The 20774-nt window shown below is 42.6% G+C and overlaps 7 protein-coding genes across 7 annotated transcripts; all 7 read left to right on the top strand.

The window, feature by feature from the left end:
- Window positions 1–429: 429 nt before the first annotated feature.
- Window positions 430–2829, top strand: INS49_007564 (uncharacterized protein; the record flags this gene model as incomplete). The annotated part of the gene is made up of 2 exons (XM_043168327.1): window positions 430–729; window positions 790–2829. The coding sequence occupies 2 exons, from the start codon at window positions 430–432 to the stop codon at window positions 2827–2829; spliced, it is 2340 nt and encodes a 779-aa protein (XP_043016786.1).
- Window positions 2830–3898: 1069 nt separating this feature from the next.
- On the top strand, window positions 3899–5494 carry INS49_007563 (uncharacterized protein; the record flags this gene model as incomplete). The annotated part of the gene is made up of 2 exons (XM_043168326.1): window positions 3899–4348; window positions 4412–5494. The coding sequence occupies 2 exons, from the start codon at window positions 3899–3901 to the stop codon at window positions 5492–5494; spliced, it is 1533 nt and encodes a 510-aa protein (XP_043016785.1).
- Window positions 5495–6412: 918 nt separating this feature from the next.
- On the top strand, window positions 6413–7467 carry INS49_007562 (uncharacterized protein; the record flags this gene model as incomplete). The annotated part of the gene is made up of 3 exons (XM_043168325.1): window positions 6413–6467; window positions 6548–7125; window positions 7189–7467. The coding sequence occupies 3 exons, from the start codon at window positions 6413–6415 to the stop codon at window positions 7465–7467; spliced, it is 912 nt and encodes a 303-aa protein (XP_043016784.1).
- Window positions 7468–8109: 642 nt separating this feature from the next.
- Window positions 8110–8440, top strand: INS49_007561 (uncharacterized protein; the record flags this gene model as incomplete). The annotated part of the gene is made up of 3 exons (XM_043168324.1): window positions 8110–8166; window positions 8227–8316; window positions 8372–8440. 3 exons carry the CDS (start codon window positions 8110–8112, stop codon window positions 8438–8440), a joined length of 216 nt encoding a protein of 71 aa, XP_043016783.1.
- A 1694-nt stretch (window positions 8441–10134) lies between these two features.
- On the top strand, window positions 10135–10611 carry INS49_007560 (uncharacterized protein; the record flags this gene model as incomplete). The annotated part of the gene is made up of 1 exon (XM_043168323.1): window positions 10135–10611. One exon carries the CDS (start codon window positions 10135–10137, stop codon window positions 10609–10611), a length of 477 nt encoding a protein of 158 aa, XP_043016782.1.
- A 691-nt stretch (window positions 10612–11302) lies between these two features.
- INS49_007559 (uncharacterized protein) lies at window positions 11303–12260 on the top strand (the record flags this gene model as incomplete). Its single annotated transcript, XM_043168322.1, has 4 exons — window positions 11303–11547; window positions 11653–11826; window positions 11947–12137; window positions 12253–12260. The coding sequence occupies 4 exons, from the start codon at window positions 11303–11305 to the stop codon at window positions 12258–12260; spliced, it is 618 nt and encodes a 205-aa protein (XP_043016781.1).
- Window positions 12261–13795: 1535 nt separating this feature from the next.
- Window positions 13796–14901, top strand: INS49_007558 (uncharacterized protein; the record flags this gene model as incomplete). The annotated part of the gene is made up of 3 exons (XM_043168321.1): window positions 13796–14078; window positions 14162–14435; window positions 14490–14901. The coding sequence occupies 3 exons, from the start codon at window positions 13796–13798 to the stop codon at window positions 14899–14901; spliced, it is 969 nt and encodes a 322-aa protein (XP_043016780.1).
- Between the last annotated feature and the right edge of the window lie 5873 nt (window positions 14902–20774).

The raw sequence follows: 20774 nt of genomic DNA, 5'->3' as shown, positions 1-20774 counted from the left end.
TGACCGTCTGTCTCCGTTCACGATAAGAGCCGGCAGACATTCGGCTTTGACCCAGAGGCTCGCCTTGTCCTCGAGTCCCGTGGCGTCTCAAGCATCTGATTCCCATGCCACCAACCTCCCCGCCTCGGCCGTGCGTCAGGACAGCCAAAAAAAGAAACGCCGTCTTGTTGGAGGCAGGTCCTGCAGAGTTGGATCCTCAACCCGGTCACCCGTCCCTACGGCAGTGGATATCCCTAATGACCGACCGACCAGGCCCGTTGTGACGACCGCCTCTCAACCTCTCAACCTTTCAACCTCTCTCCCCAAGCCACCCAAGGTTCTGAAAAGGACCTCGGGTGGTCAACTTCTCACCTTTCGCTGCCCTGCATCCCCGGCATCCCCAAGACAACGAGGTCCTCGATCAGCTGCAGCAGAGATAGACGCACCAAGATGCCCATATTCCGGGAGAACCTCGACGAAGATGACGTTTCAGCGCCTCATTCCGAGTCTCCAGTGGCCCAGCCGGTCCCACTACATATTCCTCTGCGTAACCAGTCCCACCCCATGTCCTTGAGCCGCCAGCTATCCGAGGAGAGCATCCGAACAGAACTCTGCGAGGGGCCTGTGCCAGACACTTCAGGACCGTCGTCCCCAACGCCCGGCCTGTCCGCCAACACTACGTCCGACCGCATCGAGCTGATTGAGCGGCTGAAGAGGGGCGAGAGTCCTACGTGGAGCCCCAAACGCCATGTAAGTGCCTGGGCCTCGCCTGTCTCCTGCGCCGGCAGCTTGCCTAACGTTCCCACTCAGCTCGAGTCTCTCTTCCGCCGCAGTGCCTCTCGAGAACAGCCGACCAGCCCGCAACCAACTCCCAGCGAATCCGCCACACTTTCACCCCCTACGAAGGACAGGTTAGGCTCGCAGACTCAAGAGGCGGAAGATCTGGAGCGTATGCAGCAAGGTCTTGCAATAGAGAGACCTAGGTCGGCTCTTCACAGCGGCGACTTCACCCAACATGCGTCTTCGTCTCGTCATAACGAGGTTGGAAAGGAGGGCGTGAGAATAGTGCCGAACTCAGAGGGTTTCTACCGGGAACATCACTCCCGTTTTGCGACGTCACCTCCGCGAGACTTCACTCCGTTCAAATTCGAGAGAAGAATACCGTTTGCCGATCCGCCAGATGGTTTCCGGGCCTCGCCACCCTCTGTATCCTCGTCTATATCCTCCAGTTTCGCGTACAAGCATCCTACGAGCCCCCTCGTCCAGTCTGAGAGCAACGATGATCTGAACCTGTCCATGCCCATAAGTCACATAGACTTGGACCCGCCTACCCCCAGCAGAATTTCTCGACGCCAGACGCTGAGCGGCCTGTATTCACACCAGAATGTCCCCACCACTGCACAAAGGATACCTGGTATACACCGCGAGTCGGCTCAGACCTACCAAGCCCACCAGCCGAGGAGATCTCTCACGTCCACACCCAGCTTCTCATTAGGGGGAACATCACCACAAAGCTCGGCATTCTCGAGGCGTCCCTCATTGGGCCTGGAATCGTCTTCACCTTTACACCAGACCTCCATGGTCGGATCGTACGAGGAGAGCATCCTCCGAGGCCGCATGTCCACCACGCCTTCGAAACCTCTGGATTTCATGGCCCAAATTGGCGTTTTGGGTCTGGGAAATTGCAAAAGCAGTCTGCGTTGTCCGGCACATGTCACTTTGCCCTTTCCTGCCGTCTTTTATAGCTACGTGAACACACCTCACGGGCGGTCCAAGAGCGATGATGGGCCTAGCCCCTATGTTGGACAGATCGACCTGGAGAATGGGCTCTCAAATCCAGAGGAGACTTCAAGACAGAGACGTAAGTCTCATCAAAGAAGCATCTCGGCAGCTACTCAACAACGGCTGGATGGGGACGAGGACATCGCGATGACCGATATCAACTCTGGCGGGGATGTAGCCAGTTTCGACCCACGGAAAGCGACCAAGCTGAAGCGGAGGTCAACGTCTCCGAAAGCACCGCCCGGAGGGAGCTATCGTATCCCAGAGAAGGGCCAGGTCCAGATCATCATTAAAAACCAGAACAAAACGGCTGTGAAACTCTTTCTCGTGCCGTATGACCTCGAGGGCATGGAGCCGGGCACAAAGACGTTCATCCGCCAGCGGTGTTATTCTGCCGGTGGCCCTATTGTTGAGAACCTGCCATCAACCAACGACAGACCAACCCTGCGGTACCTCGTCCATCTGCACATCTGCTGCCCTGCGAAAGGCCGGTTTTACCTCTACAAAAGCATCAGGGTGGTCTTTGCCAACCGCGTGCCAGATGGCAAGGAAAAGCTTCGGAATGAGATCACCCTCCCCGAGCCAAAATTCACACCTTACAAACCTGTCAGGGTTATGCACCAGCCGGTAACGCAGACAACAGGGCCAGGGGCAAGCCTGGCAGCCGAGAAGGCGTTCAGGAGGAGGAGCTCCGGCTTCTCCTTCGGCCAGCAGCTCCCGCCTTTCGACCCGAGCGAGCCCATGCCAAGTTTGTCCCTGCTTCGGGCAAGGGCCTCGAGCTTTCAGGATAGAGGTCTGTCCCTGGGGCGACCTATTGGCACGGGTCTGTCCGGCGGTCAAGTGCTCGCCCCAACATCGGTGCCTGTCGATGCTCCTCCCACGATGACTCCTCTGAGCTTTGCTAAGGGTGACATTGGCGGATACGTGGGGGGCGGCAACCACTATCCCGGTAGTAGCACCGGTGCTGCCATCGCTGAGGGACTGCTTTCGCAGAGGCTGAGATCACTGGGCATGCAGAATGCCTGCAGAGGGGAGTCAGAAAACAGCAATGACCTCAAGGAAAGTTGAGGTATCTCTGCCGCAGCCAGATACTGGCCGGACTCTGGCAGTCACACACAAATGTATATAGCACATAGGTTCTCGGAGTTATATAGTATAGACGGTAGGCAAGGACTCGGAACCGGAAGGGTTCCGGAATGTAATTGGGTCACACTCCTCATCGGGCGGTCAATATCATCAGCCTCTTGTCAAATGGGTCACAGCACTGTGGGGGGAGAGGAGTATATGGACTTGAATAAACAATCATAGATTCACATGAGAACAAATTTTCATATTACGGCCCTCTCTCGACTGCATTTACATCCTGCATCCGTCAATGCTATGGACCTCGACCTCGGTCTTCGTCCAGATGGCTCCGGCTCGCATACTCCCCAGCACATACTCGTCCGAGTCGCGGCCCTCCAACTGCTCCGGCGTTCTCCTGTCCGCACTCGAATTGAACGACTTATGCCCACAGTTGCCAGTATACAGCTCCAGCCACACTGAGTCTGCGGTGCATGGTTGGAACACTCAGGTGGCATTGGTTTTTTGGTGCACACTTTCTTTGATGCCCTATGTGCACATCTGGTGAGGTGCGGTTTATCCGGCGCTTGACGACGATGGATCTGTGTCGATCTCCCGTCACTCTATTCTGCTCATCCATCCACCTAATCACTTGATTTGCCACTCTCTGCCAGCTTCGAGTTTCGAAGTACTCTGCCCTACTTTTCAATTTTCAAATAGGTGCTCTTAGACATGAGTTTCCGACGTCGAGGTCACACATTCACACCTAAAAGAACTTGTTTGGGGCGCGGCTCACCGCTAGCAGCGTCTCAAGGCCCAAGTCCAGATAGCCGGGCAGTCGGTCTCCAAGGCCGACCTCAACGGCTGAGAGTCACGGGACAAACAAAAGGGGCCGTTCTCCAACAAAACCCAGATACGCGTTGATGGACCCAAGTGTGGAGCTTTCATTCAAATCGTCGCGTTAGTGCCCCGGGGGCTACGAAGGCGAGCAGTTGAGCGACGAGTGTGTCTAACAGTGGTTTGGTCCGCCGTGATAATAACGCGACTGCGTTGCTGCCCGTCGTTGATCTGGATTATGCTTCTCTACGCGCCTCAGATCACTACTTCACCGGACGAGCGGACGTACTACAACTTCTCCAACATCCGGTACGCAGCCCCTCCAGTCGACGCACTACGGTTCCAGCTGCCCCAAGATGCCGTCAACAACCGCTCGGCCGGCGTCCAGGATGGCACCTATGGCAAGATCTGCCCCCAGTCGTACACTCCCTGGCAGAACACCAAGCTTGTGACCGCGCCTCCGGGCGAGCTGGAGAGCGAGGATTGTCTGTTTCCCGACGTTGTGGTCCCGGATCAAGTTTGGAATCAACGTCGCACCTGCTCCAGGCCCGTCATGGTTTGGATTCACGGTGGTGGATTTCAAATCGGTGCAAAATGGGGTGGACCCATGACGAACCCTCTGGGTCTGCAAGATCGCAGTTTCGATGAGGACGGAGAGGGTGTGATTTGGGTTGGGTTGAACTACCGAGTAGGGCTCTTTCATCTTCCTCAAGCTATTCTTATTTTCTCATGGCTAACAATTATGTTTCAGCTCGGAGCTCTGGGTTGGCTCCAGGGCGAATCATTCACTTCAGCTGGGGGAGTGCCCAATGTCGGATTCCAAGACCAGCGCAAGGAGCTTGAGTGGGTGCAAAACTACATCCACCTCTTTGGCGGAGACGCATCTCGCGTCGCGGTCATGGGGGAATCCGCTGGAGGCGGCTCCATCCTCCACCACCTCACCGCACACGGGGGCAAGGAGGACGCTCCGCAATTCCAACAGGCCATCCTGAAATCCCCAGCCTATGTGCCGCGACCCTATGCCTCGCAGGCTGAGGACTCATTATCCGTCTTCCTCAAGACCGCAAACGTCTCGAGCCTAGCGGACCTCGTGGAACTCGACACATACGACCTCCAGATCGCAAACAAGCTCTCGCAGGCGTCAGACTTCTACGGCACGTTCCAGTTCGGGCCCGCACCCGACGGGTCGTACGTCCCAGACCTGCCCGAGAGGCTGCTCGCGAGCGGGCAGTACCACAAGGGCGTCAAGGTGATGGTCGCGCACAACACCTTCGAGGGCCAAAAGTACACGGACCCGTCCGTGACCAACTCGTCGGCCTTCGACGCCTACATGAGGCTCTACTTACCCGAGATGCCCGACGCCGTCCTCAAGGAGCTGTCAACCGAGGTGTATCCGGCAGTATACAACGACACAACCTCCTTCCCGTGGGCGACCCCCTTCGACCGGCTCATGACCGCCGTCGCGGATTTCACCTTCACGTGCCACGCATACTTCACCGGCGAGGCTCTAGGCGTCGAGAACGGAGGTGTCTCCGCTTACTCGTACCTATTCAGCGTGCCGCCCGGGACGCACACGCTCGACGTCAACTACTCGTTCTATGTCAACAGCACGTGGAGCACCCTCGTGACGAACGCGACCCTGGCGGGCATCCTGCAGGGGTATCTCACGACGTTCGCGGAGACTGGGGATCCAAACCGCGAGGGACTGCCCGCGTTTCCTGTTTACGGCGAAGAATTTTTTGACCTGAACCTGAATGCGACGTTTGTGGACGTGGTGAAGGACCCGGCTGCTAATTCTAGGTGTGATTGGTGGAGGGAGGCTTCATATGCTTGAACTCTGAGGAAGAGGTGAAGCAGACTATGTAAATATAGAAATAAAGTACCGGCCTTGTACACTTGTGCACATGCCGAGATACTCAGCACAATTTCGAACTTTACCTTGACAGAAAGTCCTTTGATATGTCCGTGAAGTCTCATGTTCATAATTTCAGTCTTCCACCTGCTAATAGACGTGCTGTGGATGTCGAGGGCTTTAGGTGTGATGAGCTAAACATATGAAGTGAGCCAACGAAGCGTGAAATTTCTGGGTATACAAATTTGCTCGTCTTTTTGAACGTCGAGGTTTTTTTGTCAGTTGGTACATGGTAGTACTATATTGGGCACCTGCGGACGTCGGCTTCCTGAGCTCATTGAAAACAGAAGGCGTTGTGAGCATGTGTGGTCTATAAGTGAATACAAGATTGTAGACAAAAATGACCGTGCTACGATAATATGGGCCCACACGTGCAGATTGGTCATGGCTATGCCGGAGAACCCTCAGAAGCGATCCGGGTATTAGATCAACTTTCAGAACGGCAGCACTGCCATGTCTCGTGGCTTTGTAACACATCACTTCTAGCAGAGACCTGCCTCAATTGGACAAACATGAGCTGCTGTAACACGTCGGGTTCTCCATATCTAGTTAGAAAGTTTGTTTTCGATTGGCGGCAAGACCAGCCACCATCAAGAGCAAGCGGGATTATTGGAGACAGGTGACAGAATTCCTGCAAGAGCAGTGGGTCGATACTTCTACAGAAGAGGGGTTTCGAAATGGCGTCTCTCTCCAAAAAAGACGACGAGGTCTTGCCCTTCCCTTGAACAAAAGTCGATGATTGGAGTTCAAGTCCTTATCGCCTTCGCTTTACTCATGACACCTCTCAACATTTGCAGATAGTAAACAAGCTACCAGAATACATCATCAATATTCCACACCATGTCAAGCTACGAGACCAAAGGCAAGTACGCCATTGTCACCGGAGCTGGCTCTGGTAAGTTCGAAATCCCGATTTCCGTCGGACTGCGGGCGCCCTCGCGCCATCCTAGTAATTGCTAAGTAAGATTCGTCTAGGAATCAACCTAGCCTTTGCAGAACAGCTTCTAGAGAAGGGCTGTTCCGTGATTCTGGCTGACTTGAAGCTGAGGCCCGAGGCCGAGGAAGTCCTGCTTAAGTATACGAACACAGAGGCTGGGAAACCTTCTGCAGTCTTCCAAAAGGTGGACCTTGCCGACTGGGGGCAGATAAGCTCACTGTGGAAGGTCGCTCTTCAAACATTCCCGCAGATCGATATCGTATGCAACGGTGCCGGCATCTACGAGCCCCCGGAGTCTTCTTTCTGGCACCCTCCGGGCATCTCACCCCTGGCGCAGGACAGCGAGGACGCAAACCCAGGGCAGTACAAGACCTTCGCCGTCAACACGGCCGCGCCCATCCGCATCGCCCAGCTCGCCATCGATTACTGGCTGCAGAACCGAAACGTCCAAGGGAACATCATCTGGATTGCGAGCTTGGCGGCCTACGTTCACAGCCTCCACGTGCCCATCTACCTCGCGAGCAAGGCGGCCATCGCCAGCTTCGTCAGGTCCGTGGGGGTGCTGAAGAAACATTTCGGCATCCGCAACGCGGCCATCTGCCCGGGCAGGGTGCATGTGAGTGACCTCCACATCCCGTAGAACAAGGCCCACGTATATTGACCATGGCTGTAATACTAGACCCCCCTCTTCGGGGATAAGGCCCGCCCCGACGAGCTGGGCATGACGCCGGAGCAGTGTGCCTCGGTCATGATGCGAGTGCTTACCGAGCCTCAGTACGGCGACGGCAACATCATTGAGGCGATGATGGTTGGTGCGAAGGAAGACCCTAAGCTCAACGTCCGCGAGGTCCCGATGGAGGCGTTGTACCCTACCACGGGAACTTTCAGCGATCAGAATTATCTTTTAGATGAGGAGGCAAAGATTGTGAGACAGCTGCAGGAACATGGTATGAAATAAGTGCAATTTGTGGTGGCTCGAAACAGTTGCTGCTTGCCTGGTTCCGTCTTCTTCCATACACCTGGTAATACAACTACACTCGACCAGCATTGATATTGTTAGCTCGGCATATCTGTGGGTTAGCAACCCGCAGGTCTCTTCACACCAAAACTTTGCCTAAGAAGTACTTATCTACACTAAAAATATACATCTCCTTAAATAAAAGTAAGTACCTCTTTTTAAACTTAAACCTTCATTATTGCTAATATTAAAAAAATAAAGTTTAAAGTTTAAAAAGAGGCGCAGTGGCTATGTGTGTCACGAGTAAGGGTGAAGAGCAGTTGGGAGAGGTGAGCCTAGGCCGACCCGCTCAGAAACTTATCCACAGAGCTCAGTTTGTATTAGCTTGAAGATCTATGAGTCAACAACCCTACCCAAACATCTGTCAGGAGAATAACACCACGCGTAAAACGGCGAGGTACCCACTCTTTATGAATCATGCTTTGCAAAAGTCTTGGCAGGAGAAACATGCCACTATATATAGGTTAGGGGTTAGACCAACGCTGCTTGAAGATAGAGACCATCTGCTCTAACAATCTAAGAGACCAACACAAGCATCTTATTGCAACTCCTAGTAAATCAATTATTATTATTACAGTAAAGATGAAGCTTTCTACTTCGGCTCTCCTCTTCTTTGTCCCTGCAGTCTTCGGCTACTGGGTAAGACCTATCGTCCTTGAATTATACCGGTGTGTGTGCTAACATTAGATGTTCGAATAGAACTGCGAACTTCCAAAAGGCAGCGGCGACCTGGGCAGATGCGTGCCCAGTGGCGCAGACGCGGGACAGATGTTCAACCCCTGCGGAGAGGTTGGTTGCTCTCAAAATTCCATTGAGAGCCATTCGCTGACGAGACATACCCTAGGGGCATCCTTGCGTAACAGCTGGCAACGGATGTACTCCTGTCGGAGGGGGCGTTGCCAAGTGCTCATAAGCAACTTGTCTTCCACGAGTGGCCGCTGCTCACCGAGAACATGTACTCTTTCATATTAATGAATGCAGTGGAGCGGCGCAGCAGCATCTGGACAAGCCAGTTCAACGGGCGCTTCCCTCGGACAGTTGGTCCAATTAAGCGAGTACTAGCCCAGCCAAGCAGAAGGATTCACGGATTCACCGATTCACCCAAATAAAAACAGCAATATACTTTGATTCAAATTTCTTCCACCACACAAAATTCCACCTTATTAGCTCGTCGGTCTTTGCTGTCTTGGACCTCATCGGTTTCACTCAGGGCTCAAAGTCTTAGAAGCAGTGTCGGTTCCATAAGGCTGTAGGATGAATCGGCAAGGCAAGGGGCTTAGATGTCACCGTATTCGATTGCCTGAGCTATGCTGATCATGCAATAATACATCCTTATTTACATGTGCACATCCCCCTAGTCGAGATCTGAGCTGCATCCTTCCGTGACACTGCACTCTAAACATTGGAAACCTGCCTGAGATAAGCAAAGTTCAGTTAATCGGAGTGTGCAAAAAGGCCTTGGGTGTTGTGTGGCCTTTGCTTGTGGGCGTCTCATACAGATAGAACACCATGGTCAATAATCAGCCCTTGGATACAAATTCAAATACAAACCACGAGATTGAAGTGTTACTGTCAATCCCTTCAAACTCTTTGAACTCAGATGATTGTCTTTTTGAGAATGCACTTCCAGGTTGTAAGCAGTTGACAAGGCAGCACCAATGAAATCAAGAGATCCACAATCACACATTGCATTTGATCATTTGCATGGGATCAAACAAGGACAAGACTTCCGTGGGCAATAATCCAGGCACAAAACAGTCAGTGGCAAAAGGCTGGCGGGAGGATTGTAGCAGAGTGCTCCGGACTGAGTCCTTGCGACGTTGACAGCTTCCAGATGTCCCGTGGGCAGTCCAAACGGCCGCATGATGGCCGACCACTTCGCAGTAACTCGGCAGGCAGCTAGTCCAATTGATTGACCTCGGTTCTTAAGACTAGTAATTTGAATGAAATAAGCAAGAATTTCAAGAAATCGCAAGAAGAATTGGATTTGATCGCTGTATCACTTGCGCCCGCTGCCTGCTGACGCCAAGGGCCGGCCAGTATCAGGCCATCCTCCCCCAAGCTTTGCGGCACATACATTGCGACCTATTAAGTCGACCTCGCAGAGGTCAGACATGCTTATTCCAAGTAGCCTCATTCGGGGCCCTCTTGAAGCGAAGAGCCCAGACTTGTGAGAGTAAGCTGCGGGCCCGACTTCAGGCCTGCTGCCACCTCCGAGTCGGGTTCCGTCTGTGCCCCTTGCAACCCCCAAATGTCGGCCAGTATTCAAGCCTGTTTGATATTCCCTCTTCTGACGTTTTGCTGCGTCGCGCAAAGCCTTGCACCGCGTTGGCCTCATGACGTCGTTACTGAGGGCGACTTGTCTCTCGGTCTGAAGTATTGTATACACCAGTAAACGCTGGTACCATCATGTATATTTAAAGCGCCTGTGTCCCGTTCCACTTGTGCACTCTGAATTCCTCATCCTCATCAGCACTAACACCAACAACACCAACAACCAGCCAATCATTCATTCGTGAGACCCGGAGTCCACCAACTATTGCTTAACACCTTAATTCGTATTACACACACCAAACAAACAACTTTTTCCAACACACCTCAGTCAAAATGGTCTCCTACCGCATTATCACCCTCCTCGCCCTCGCCGCTACTGGGGTCATCGCTGCTCCTTGTGAGGCTGGCAACGCGAACAACGCCGCCGGAACCGGAGTCGCGGCCGCCTCCAACGCCCAGGCGACAGGAGCTGCCGGCAACGCCCAGGGCGGAGCGGCTGGTAACGCACAGGGCGGTGCTGGTGGTAACGCACAGGGCGGAGCCGGCGGAAACGCCCAGGGAGGCGCCGGTGGCAATGCGCAAGGCGGCGCCGCGGGCGGATCGTGCCCTCCCACCACCGCGAACGAGGCCCAGGGGCCCGACAACGTGGGCGTCGACGGCGCCCAGTTCGTGACCGGCCAGTGCACCAGCGACGCCAACTGCGCCTCGGGCTGCTGCGTCCTCGGCGGCGGCAACGACCCGACCATCGCCGTCTGCCGCAACGAGCCTGCCCTCCAGCCCGACGAGAGCTGCGGCTTCACCTGCAACTAAGCCCAGCCCTCGAGGATGTGGTCTGGTCTTCTGGAGGAGGATCATCCCCAGGAGAAGCGTGGCTGGGTCCAACTTTGGTCGTTCGGGAAACGGTCTGAGGATTGGTAGTACACGAGTTTTGCCTGAGGGGATACCGGGCCCTGGTTGGAGGCAAGGTGTTGCCACTTACGATCTTTACCACATATACACTGCATTCAAATAGATCAGCCTATAGAACTAATAACTAGACTGATACAGGCCCACAATATTGGACCATAGCTGCTGCCCTCTTCATTAGTGTCTCCAATGTCTCCAGGCCATGTAAAGCAGAAATACGATGGCCTTGAATATGCTACGTTAATTCCGACTGACTAACAAGCTGACCACTATCAAACCAGCTAATGGCGTTTGGGGAGCACTATGAGAAGACTAGTTACCGATGTCTGCTCTGCGACGGCGAAGGTGGAGCAACTTAGCTCATGCGTAAGCACCGTTGGAGCCACCCCTCAGTGTCAACCCTCACTCAAGCGCGTGAGCGTATTGTGGCCAGATGCAACGTGAAAACAGATTGTCTCTGATTCCAATTGATCACGATCCCGGCGGCCAAGACTTGCAGTCAAACGGTCATTCATCGTCATTCACCGAGACGCAAGAGAAACACCATCTGCCCACCTGACACTCGCAACAAAGAAACCAACCACACCACCCAACCATGCCGACCGTGAACAACTGGTCTGTCCGATTCCTCGAGAATTATGTCTACTCCATGCCCGAGCCGCCGCCCCGAAAGCGCCACAAGCCCATGGAGGTGCTCTGTGTGGGCATGCCTCGCTCCGGGACCGAGTCGCTGCAGCACGCGCTCCTGACGCTGGGCTACGATCACACATACCACGGGTGGGACATCATCTACGAGCAGCCCAACTACGCCCAGCAGTGGGTCAAGCTCTGCCGCAAGAAGTGAGTTCAAATTCACGGATAGCCCTGAGGAGCATCCGCGTGCGGTTGATCAGGTCCTTGCTGTAGAGAGACGGGAGATGTGCTGACTTCCTGGTGTCTCTGCAGATGGTTCGGGCCACTTGACGGCAACAACGATTTTACGGCGGCCGATTTTGACCCCCTGATAGGACACTCGGTCGCTGTCACGGACGCGGCAGCCTCTGTGTTCGCCGCTGAGTTGATTGCAGCATACCCCGAGGCCAAGGTAGTCCTGAACTATCGAAGGGACCTGGATGCGTGGTCAGTATTTTCAGACAAATTTGTTTTCATGCCTCTACATATCGGAAAACAATTTTCTTGAAGGACCTGAAGATCAAAGCCTCAACAAGATTCCACGTGCTGGTACTGAAGCAGTCGCAGGCACGAGAGCGCGATGGCGACACTAGTCCGCAACAACAGCAACCTCCTCCTCCTCGTATTGTCGTGTCTGGGCCGCGAGCTTTTCTGGTCCTGGCACGTCTACGTCCGGTTCATGTGGCCAGGTCTGTTCCGCGCACTAGATGGCAACCTGGAGACGGGAGTCGCGAGGAATGGGAAGTGGGTGTACCGTGGTAAGTGATGCCGACAAAAGAATATTCTCTCTATATTCGGTTCGATTCCACTGATCAGTCCGCCTCCTCTTTGAACATACGCTGGATGCCAGTTGACCTCTTTGTCTCTTCAGAGCACTGTAACATGGTCCGTGGACTCGTACCTAAAGAACGGCTCTTGGAATGGTCAGTCGAGGACGGGTGGGCGCCATTATGCAAGTTCTTGGGAAAACCCGTGCCTGATGAGCCATTTCCTCACGCCAATACCGCAGCAGGATGGGCTGGCCGCGAGTCGGAGCTAGCTAAGAGACACGGCCTCGCTGCAGCGCACAATGTTGCTGTCATCTCCGCTATTATGGCGGTGTTGGGAGCCATTTTGTACAGCTCTATCCTTAGATGGAATGCAGGCTCGTTGACAATTTCCATGGATAGTCTCCGCTAATCTCAGTTCTTTCATGTAATTACCATACTATACTGTGTCCTTTTTAGCTGATCATACCCTAAAGCTCAAATAACCCACTCAGATGCTGGCACGCTTTTCACATGGTAGCTGCGTCTGCGCTGAGCATCTATTCAGTATTAGTTGTGCTGCTGCTCTGTAGCCTGCATAGCCTTTGGCGCTCCTGCAGTCTTCGCTTATCAGCTACGCTGATTTGACAGGCCTCTGGCTTCGAGCAATCAGTCTCACAGAGTAAAGTCCTAAGTACCTAAGTACCCATGCGTGGCACGCAAGTTAAAGCAGCGCAACCCCGGATATGTCCGCCCCTCCTCTCTTCACCTAGGCAGTGCTCAGCCAGGTGTAGTGGGACTAGTCCGCGCCCACGAACTCTACCTTCAAGCATGCATTCTCGTATCTTAGCTTTGGTCCAGAAAGACACCGCTCGATTTTTGATAATCAGACGCTTAACCGTTCTATTCTTTGTCCCTTTCAACCCAACAGACAATGGACTATCTTCCCAGACCCAAACTTGCTGTCCTACCGCCCATCCAAGTAAGCGTGATCCCGCGGGCCAGCCCAACAATCCTCGTCTCCATCATCCTGCTCGAAGCGACTTTGTAGGTCGGTGACACCGTTCTCGATCACTTGGTCAGGCTGTCAAATAACATTGCTCATGAGAATACCACCGAAGTCCCCTCGTACCTCTCGTAGTCCCATCCTAGCATGTTGGTAGGATTTTTTCGCAGCCTCTCGTGCCAAGCACAAAGACCGAACAGAAACCTCCGGATCTATGCATGAAATCAGCACCTGAGGGGACTTTTTCTTGCTCGGTATTACTGACACAACAACACGATCAGACCCTATCAGGACAATGAGAATATAGTGCGAGTGGTCCATAATCATTCCAGGTCCCAAAATCTCACGGATTCAAGCAGCGAATCCCACTGTGGTATTGGTGGAAAACCGTGCTCGTTTCGCGTCCAATTGTTTTGTGGTCAGCAGTATTCGGTGAGCTGGACAGGTGTGCTGGACCGCACTGCGTACATACACCATGACATTTCCCGGGAGATACCCGATCGGGAAGTCTGCATTGATGAGTCGGTGAGCAATCGCCTCATATGAGTGCCCAGATCCTCGCGTCAGCGAGAAGAAAGCCGCAAGTCGAGTCTATCCTTGACCCTTCCACTCGCCTCTCTTGCATCTGTTCTCCTTCCTGGTCCAGGAGCTAGCTTCGTTGCAAATGGCGCCATCTGAAACGACGAAGATACTGCCACAGGCCATCAGTGGCGTTCCTGGATATCCAGACCCACGCTGGACAGCCGAGTGCCACTCTCGTGAGCGGGAGGTCACAGCTGAAGTGAACGGGTATTTCCTGCAGCACTGGCCGTTCCGCGACGAGAAGGCGCGCCAGAAATTCGTGGACTCGGGCTTCCCGCGTGTCACTTGCTTCTATGTCCCAAGGGCGTTGGACGATCGCATTCACTTCGCCTGCCGGCTGTTGACCGTTCTTTTCCTCATCGACGGTGAGTGTTTGTGCCACATTGCCCTGATACCATTACTCAGCCCCATGGTACCCTGTTGCTGACTGGGTGATTCTGATTGGAAGACTTACTGGAGCACATGTCTCTTGACGAAGGTAGGGCCTACAATGAGAGACTAATGCCCATTTGTCGTGGGGATGTCGCTCCTGACCGAAATGTGCCTGCCGAGTACATCCTCTACGACCTTTGGGAGGCTATGAGGGCTCACGACCGGCCCCTGGCTGACGATATACTCGAGCCATGCTTCAGCTTCATGAGGGCTCAGACCGATGTGGAACGCTTGAAAGACATGGACGTCAGAGCGTATCTGGAATACCGAGAGGCGGACGTCGGCGGAGCGTAAGTCCACAAGTTTCTCGATACTATGCGATGGCCGATGTTGACTTTGCAAAGCTTCCTTAGCGCTCTGATGCGCTTTTCGATGGGCCTTCGTGCTACGGTAGAAGAACTAGACCTCCTGCGACCTCTCTACCAGAACTGTGCCAAGCACATTTCCGTCATGAACGATATCTGGAGTTACGAGAAGGAGGTACTCGCCGCAGAGACACTTCACCCCGAGGGTGGTGTGCTTTGCTCGGCTGTCCAGACACTAGCCAAAGCTGCTAATGTCCCTCCGGCGGCTGCCAAACGTGTGCTCTACACCCTTTTGCGTGAATGGGAGTCGATGCACGAGGTCATGGAGCAGGAGATGATGGAACAGAACAATGCGGAGGCCTTGACAACACACATCAAGGGTTTAGAGCTTCAAATGAGTGGGAATGAGGCCTGGAGTCGCACCACTGCGAGGTACTCGTCGCCAAAATAGCATCACCGTGTGTTTAGCTCCGGAGACATCGAGCTCTATCCTTCTCCAATCAAATCTGTCGCCTTTAACTCACTCCTCCGTCTTGATGATACCCATTGAGCCGATCGCTCCTCTTGCCCTAGCCAAGAATGGAACCGTAGCTGCTTGTAGGCCTGCCACCATGGCTCAACTGAACTTGTCCGGCCCTATTTTCGCGGAACGTTCTATCCACACTCCTCAGCTGCGATCGTGCCTCCTTGTGGCCCTCTTCGAAATATTCCTCAAAATTCAACGTCTGGTTCATCATTTTCTCAATGTGCCTGAAGCGCATAGTTCCGCGCCTTCCTTCTTCGGTGAATGCGATCAATTGAGCCATCCTCAAGATGTTTCGAATTTGGCGTCCATTCAATTTCCATTCCTTCATCTCTTCTAAGTGGCTCATGATATCCTGCCTTGTTTTAATCTCGGAAGGCCCTAGCCTTTCAAGTAAGTCAGGGTCTGCACATTCGGCCCACCCCCTAATTCGGCCCACTAAAACGATCCTCCTCGCCACATTACCCCTTTAATTAAAGTTACTCTAAATTATTATTACTACCTATAACGATATATTCCTTTATATTTATAATATTTTTAAAAGCATTTATTTTTGCTAAATCATCCTTAATTACGTTAACGTTAATTTACGCCCTATATATATACTTAATTTTAATAAATATAAAGTTTAAGCTTGTTTTAACCTTCCTTTTCTTTTAAGGTACTATAGCTGCTAATTTATCTTTAAAGACTTAATTCTTTTGCAAAAGCATTATTAATTACCAATCTTTCTTATTATATCCTTTTTAAACCTTCCTAAAGAGTAATTATTAAGTTATAATTAAGTATTTTTATAGGTTATAATTAGCAAAAGCAACCTGCATCTCTTAAAATGCTTTAAGAGTTAAAAAAACCCTCTTTTATAGCTTAATAAGTATTAAAGTAATTAATTTAAATCTTTTAATTCTTATAATATTATTAAAAATAAATATAAATATTATTTTATTAAAGTTTTTAAGTATTGTTGGCAGGTATAGGGAATTACGTGAGAAATGGTATTGCGTTAAATTCCGGCTGGTTATAAAAAGCTAGCTTTTACATTCATTCTAAACATTCTTTTAAGAAATTAATTCTTTTCTTTTCTTATATATTTAATGCTTTAATTAAGCTTTTCTTATTTTTAAGAATTTTTAAAATATTTATCTTTTTCCTTTCTTTAATTCCCTTTTATTCCTATTTTCTTTCTTTATTATATTAAAGCTTCTCCTTAAGTTATTCTTAAAAGGGTTTAATAAAACTTATTTTTTATTATTTAAATAGCTTATTTTTATTAATAACTTAACTTAGGTATAATTTTAATCTTATATATTTTTAATTAATAATAAGAAAAATAAAAAGTTAGCTATAAGTTAATTATTTATTAATTTTATTTTTTTTATTTTTATATTAAATATTGCTAAATTATTTTATATATTAACTTAAAGCTTTAATTAAAGCTTATATTTATTTTTAATTTATTATAAAGAAGAATTAAATATAATTAAATTTATAATAATATTATAAGTATCTTAAAACTATTTTTTAATTTTAAGATATCTTTTATACTTTTAATATTTAAATAAAATATTACCTTAATTATATATTAATATATTATTAAGCTTTAAACTTATTTTAAGTTTTTTATTAAAAATTATATTTAAAATATAGCGATAATATAAATTTAAAATTAAAATAATAAATTTAAACTTTATAAATATTACTTAATATTAATTAAAAATGCTTTAAATTTTTAATTAATATTTATTATTATTATTATAACCTTAAGCTTAAAGTAAAAAAAGCTATAATATAGAATTAAAATGCTTATTTTATTTACTTATAAATTTAATAAATAGCATTATATTATATATTTTTATATTAATTAAATTATATAAAAAACTTAAATTTAAAGTATAACTTTGCTTAAGCTTTAATTAAATTTAAATTTAATTTATTAAGAGTTTAATATAATATTAATAAGCAAGGCATTAAATATAAATTTAAAAGGCTTTCTTTATTATAGCTTTATAATTTTTATTTTTTAATAAAATATTTTTTTATTAAATTTATTTTATTTATTATATTTATTAATACCTTTATTTTTTAAACTTTAATTTAAATATTTTATAATAATATTAAAAATAAATTCCTTAAAAGTAATTATTTTAATTAAAGATATTATTATTTTTAAGTTTCTTTATTTTATTATTATTTTAATAAAAACTATTATAATATATATATTATACTTTTAAGCTTAAAGTCTTTTTAAACTTACTTTTATTTTAAAAGTATTTTTAAACCTTAAAAATTATTTATCTTTTTTTATTTAAAGTTAAAAAAAGAATCTTAAGAAATTTATTAAGAAAAAAAGGAAATTTAATTTTACTTATTATTAATTAAAGCATTAACCTTACTTTAATTAAACTTTATAATTTATTATTAATAATAAATTAAGAATTTAAATTAATATTTTAAAAGTTTTACTTTTTATTAATATAATGATTTTATTATAAATAGCTTTATTTATAATTTATAATTTAAATATCTTAAAATTTAATAAGATTAATATTATTAAGGTTTTAAATAATCTTAAAATTATTATTTATTAATTTTCTTATTTAAATAATTAAATTTTAAAATTACTTAAATAACGCTATATTACTTTAAATTTAATAAAAATAATTAAAAGCATTATTATTAAATAATTTATTTTAAAAAATAAAAAAAAAAAGCTTTTTACTTTTTATAAATTTAATAATTAAATTTATTATATAAACTTAATTATAATTATTAAAGATATTATTTATAATAACCTTTATAATAACTTAAAAGTATAAAAAGAGAAAATTATAAAATATAATTAAGAACTTAATAATATAAATAATATTTCTTTTATTATAACTTAGCTTTTTTATAAAGCGCTTTTATTATATTTAAAAAAATAATTAATAAGGAAAGGGATTATTTATAAATTAATAAGAAATATTTTTTAATTAAATTTTAAATATACTTTATTAAAAATTATTAATTAAAAACTTAAGTATTTTAAATAAAATAAGTATTTATTTATATAAAATAATTTTAATTAAAATTTACTTAATTTAAAAAGGCTAAATTTTCTTTAAAAAAGCTAAAATAATTTTAATTCTTTAAATTACCTTTAAAATAAAAACTTATAAGCTTAATAATTTTTATTTAAATTTAATTATATTAATATTATTAAAAGATATAATTAAAATTTATAAAATATAAATAAACTTATTAAAAAATTTATAAAGTTAAAATTTAACTTAATTAAGTTTAAAAATAAATTTAAATTATTTTAATAAAATATTAAAGCTTTTTTTTATAATAAATAATAAAGTAATTTTAAAATAATTAAGCTAAAAGTTATAAATTTTATTTAATAGCTTTTAATAAAACTTAATTAAAGTAATTTTAATAATAATAAGGTATAAGTTATAATTTTAATGCTTTTTTTAAAAAAGAATAAATTACTTAAAGTTTATTATAATTATATTTTTTAAGATTATAATATATATTAATATAATAAGCTTAAGCAACTTTCCTTAAATAGCTTATTAATAACTTTTAAGCTAAAGAAATTATTAATATTTCTTAATTTATTTAAAAATGCTTAAGCTAACCTTTTAAAGTATTTAAACTTTATTTATATTTAATTATATTATAATTAAAATAGCTATAATTTAAAAAAAATATTTATAGCTAATTAAAGTTTTTATTTAAAAAAAGAAAATTTTAATTTATTTTATATAATTAAATATTATAAGCTTATTAAAGTAAATCCTTTATTTAAAGGAAAAACTTTATTAAAAGCTTTAAAAGTAATTTAAAAGCTTAATAATTAAAAAAAAGTTAGCTTAATTTTAATATTTATAAATTTTATAAATTATTTAATTTATATTAAAAAAGAGCTTATAATTATAAATAATAATAAGCTTTTTTAAATAAATATTATTATAATTAAAAAAAAGCATATAACTAAAGATATTAAAAATTAAGATAAAGTTATAAGAATTATAAAGGCTAATTATATTTAATTTAAAAACTTTAAAAAGGCAGAAAATAATTAATTTTAAATTATTAATAATAAGTTATAGCTAAAAAATAAAAAGAAAGTAAAGGAAAGGAAAAACTTATTTATTAATTAAAATTAAATTTAAAAAAAAAACGCTAAGTTTTTTATAATAAGAGTAAGCTTAATAAATATAATAAACTTAAAATTAAAAAAGTATATTTAATAATCCTTATTACTTAAGGAAAAAGTAATTTAAATAATTTTAATTATAATTATTAAAATAAATATTATAAATATTTTAATGCTTAATAATATTAATTTAATTTTAATTAAGTACTTATTAATAATATAATTTAAGGTATATATTTTATTAAAGGTACTTTTTAAATTAATATATTTTAAGAATTATATTAAAAACTTATTTTTTAAAGTTAATATAATTACTTTTTTAAGAAATAATATTAAAATTAATACTTTAATTAATTTATTATAAATTATTTAATATTAAATTAACTTTATTATTATATTTATTATAAATATAATTAATTAAGAATATTTTAATTTAGCTTACTTAATAATTTATATAAAAGTAAATAATTACTTTTTATAATTAACTTTTTTAAATATTAAAGCTAAGATAAATTTCTTACCTTTATTATATTATAAATATAATAAACTTTTATATACTTTACTTAATAATATAAACTTAATAATATATAATAAAAATTCTTTATTTTTAATTAAAATTATAAAAAAGTAAATTTATATTAATTTAAATAAAATTAAAGTTATATTCTTTATTATTAATAATAAGGCTTTTAATATTTTATATTATATTTTTTTAAAAATACTCTTTTTCTTAAATATAAATTTAATATTTAAATAATTAAAAAAATACTTTTATATTTATTTTATTTTTAATAATATTAAAATAATATATAATTTAAGATAAAAGAATTAAAAATTCTTTAAAGTAGTTTTTCTTAAGAAAGCTTAAGTTTTTTAAAAATATTTATTAACTTTTAAAAGCATTTCTTTACTTTCTTTAAGCTTTAATTAAAGCTTAATATTAATTAATATATTAATAATGCTAATTTATTTTAATATTAAAATAAAAGAAAATAAAAAAATTTTAAGCATTTTCTTAAATAAAAATATAAAAAGTTTAATTTTTATATTTATAAAAAACTTTTAAATTAAAGTTTAAAAAATTTATTAAGTTAAAAGGAAAGGTTAATAAATATTAATTTATATTTATAATGCTTATTAATAAAAAAAAGCTATATATATTAAAAAATAAATTAATAAAATTCTTTTTACTTTAATAGCTATTAAATTAATTAATAAAACTTTTTAATTTTTAATTAAAACTTTTTATAAATAAATAAGCATTAAAATTTATCTTATAAATAATTATTCTTTTAATAATATTATTTTTAAAAGTATAATTAATTAAAAACTTATTTATAAAAAAGGAATAAAATTAGCTATAAATAAGAATTATAAAAGTAAATATAATATTTAAATTTAGCTTAAGTTTTTTTTAATTAATAAAGAATTAAAATTAATGCTTAATTAATTAAATACTTTTTTATAAAAAAATTATAATTCCTTTTTAAAGTAAGAAAAAGAAATATTTATTTATTTACTTTTTAATTAAAAGAAATCTTTAATATAAGATTAATTTTATATTACTTAAATTAATATTAATATAATGCTATTATAATTTATTTAAATAATTCCTTATAAAATATATTAAGTAAAAATAATTTAATTCTTAAAA

This window comes from Diaporthe citri (genome assembly GCF_014595645.1).
Source record: "Diaporthe citri strain NFHF-8-4 chromosome Unknown scaffold_23, whole genome shotgun sequence".
Lineage (NCBI taxonomy): Eukaryota > Fungi > Ascomycota > Sordariomycetes > Diaporthales > Diaporthaceae > Diaporthe > Diaporthe citri.
The sequence above is the reverse complement of the archived record's forward strand: the minus strand, read 5'-3'. Positions and strand labels throughout refer to the sequence as shown.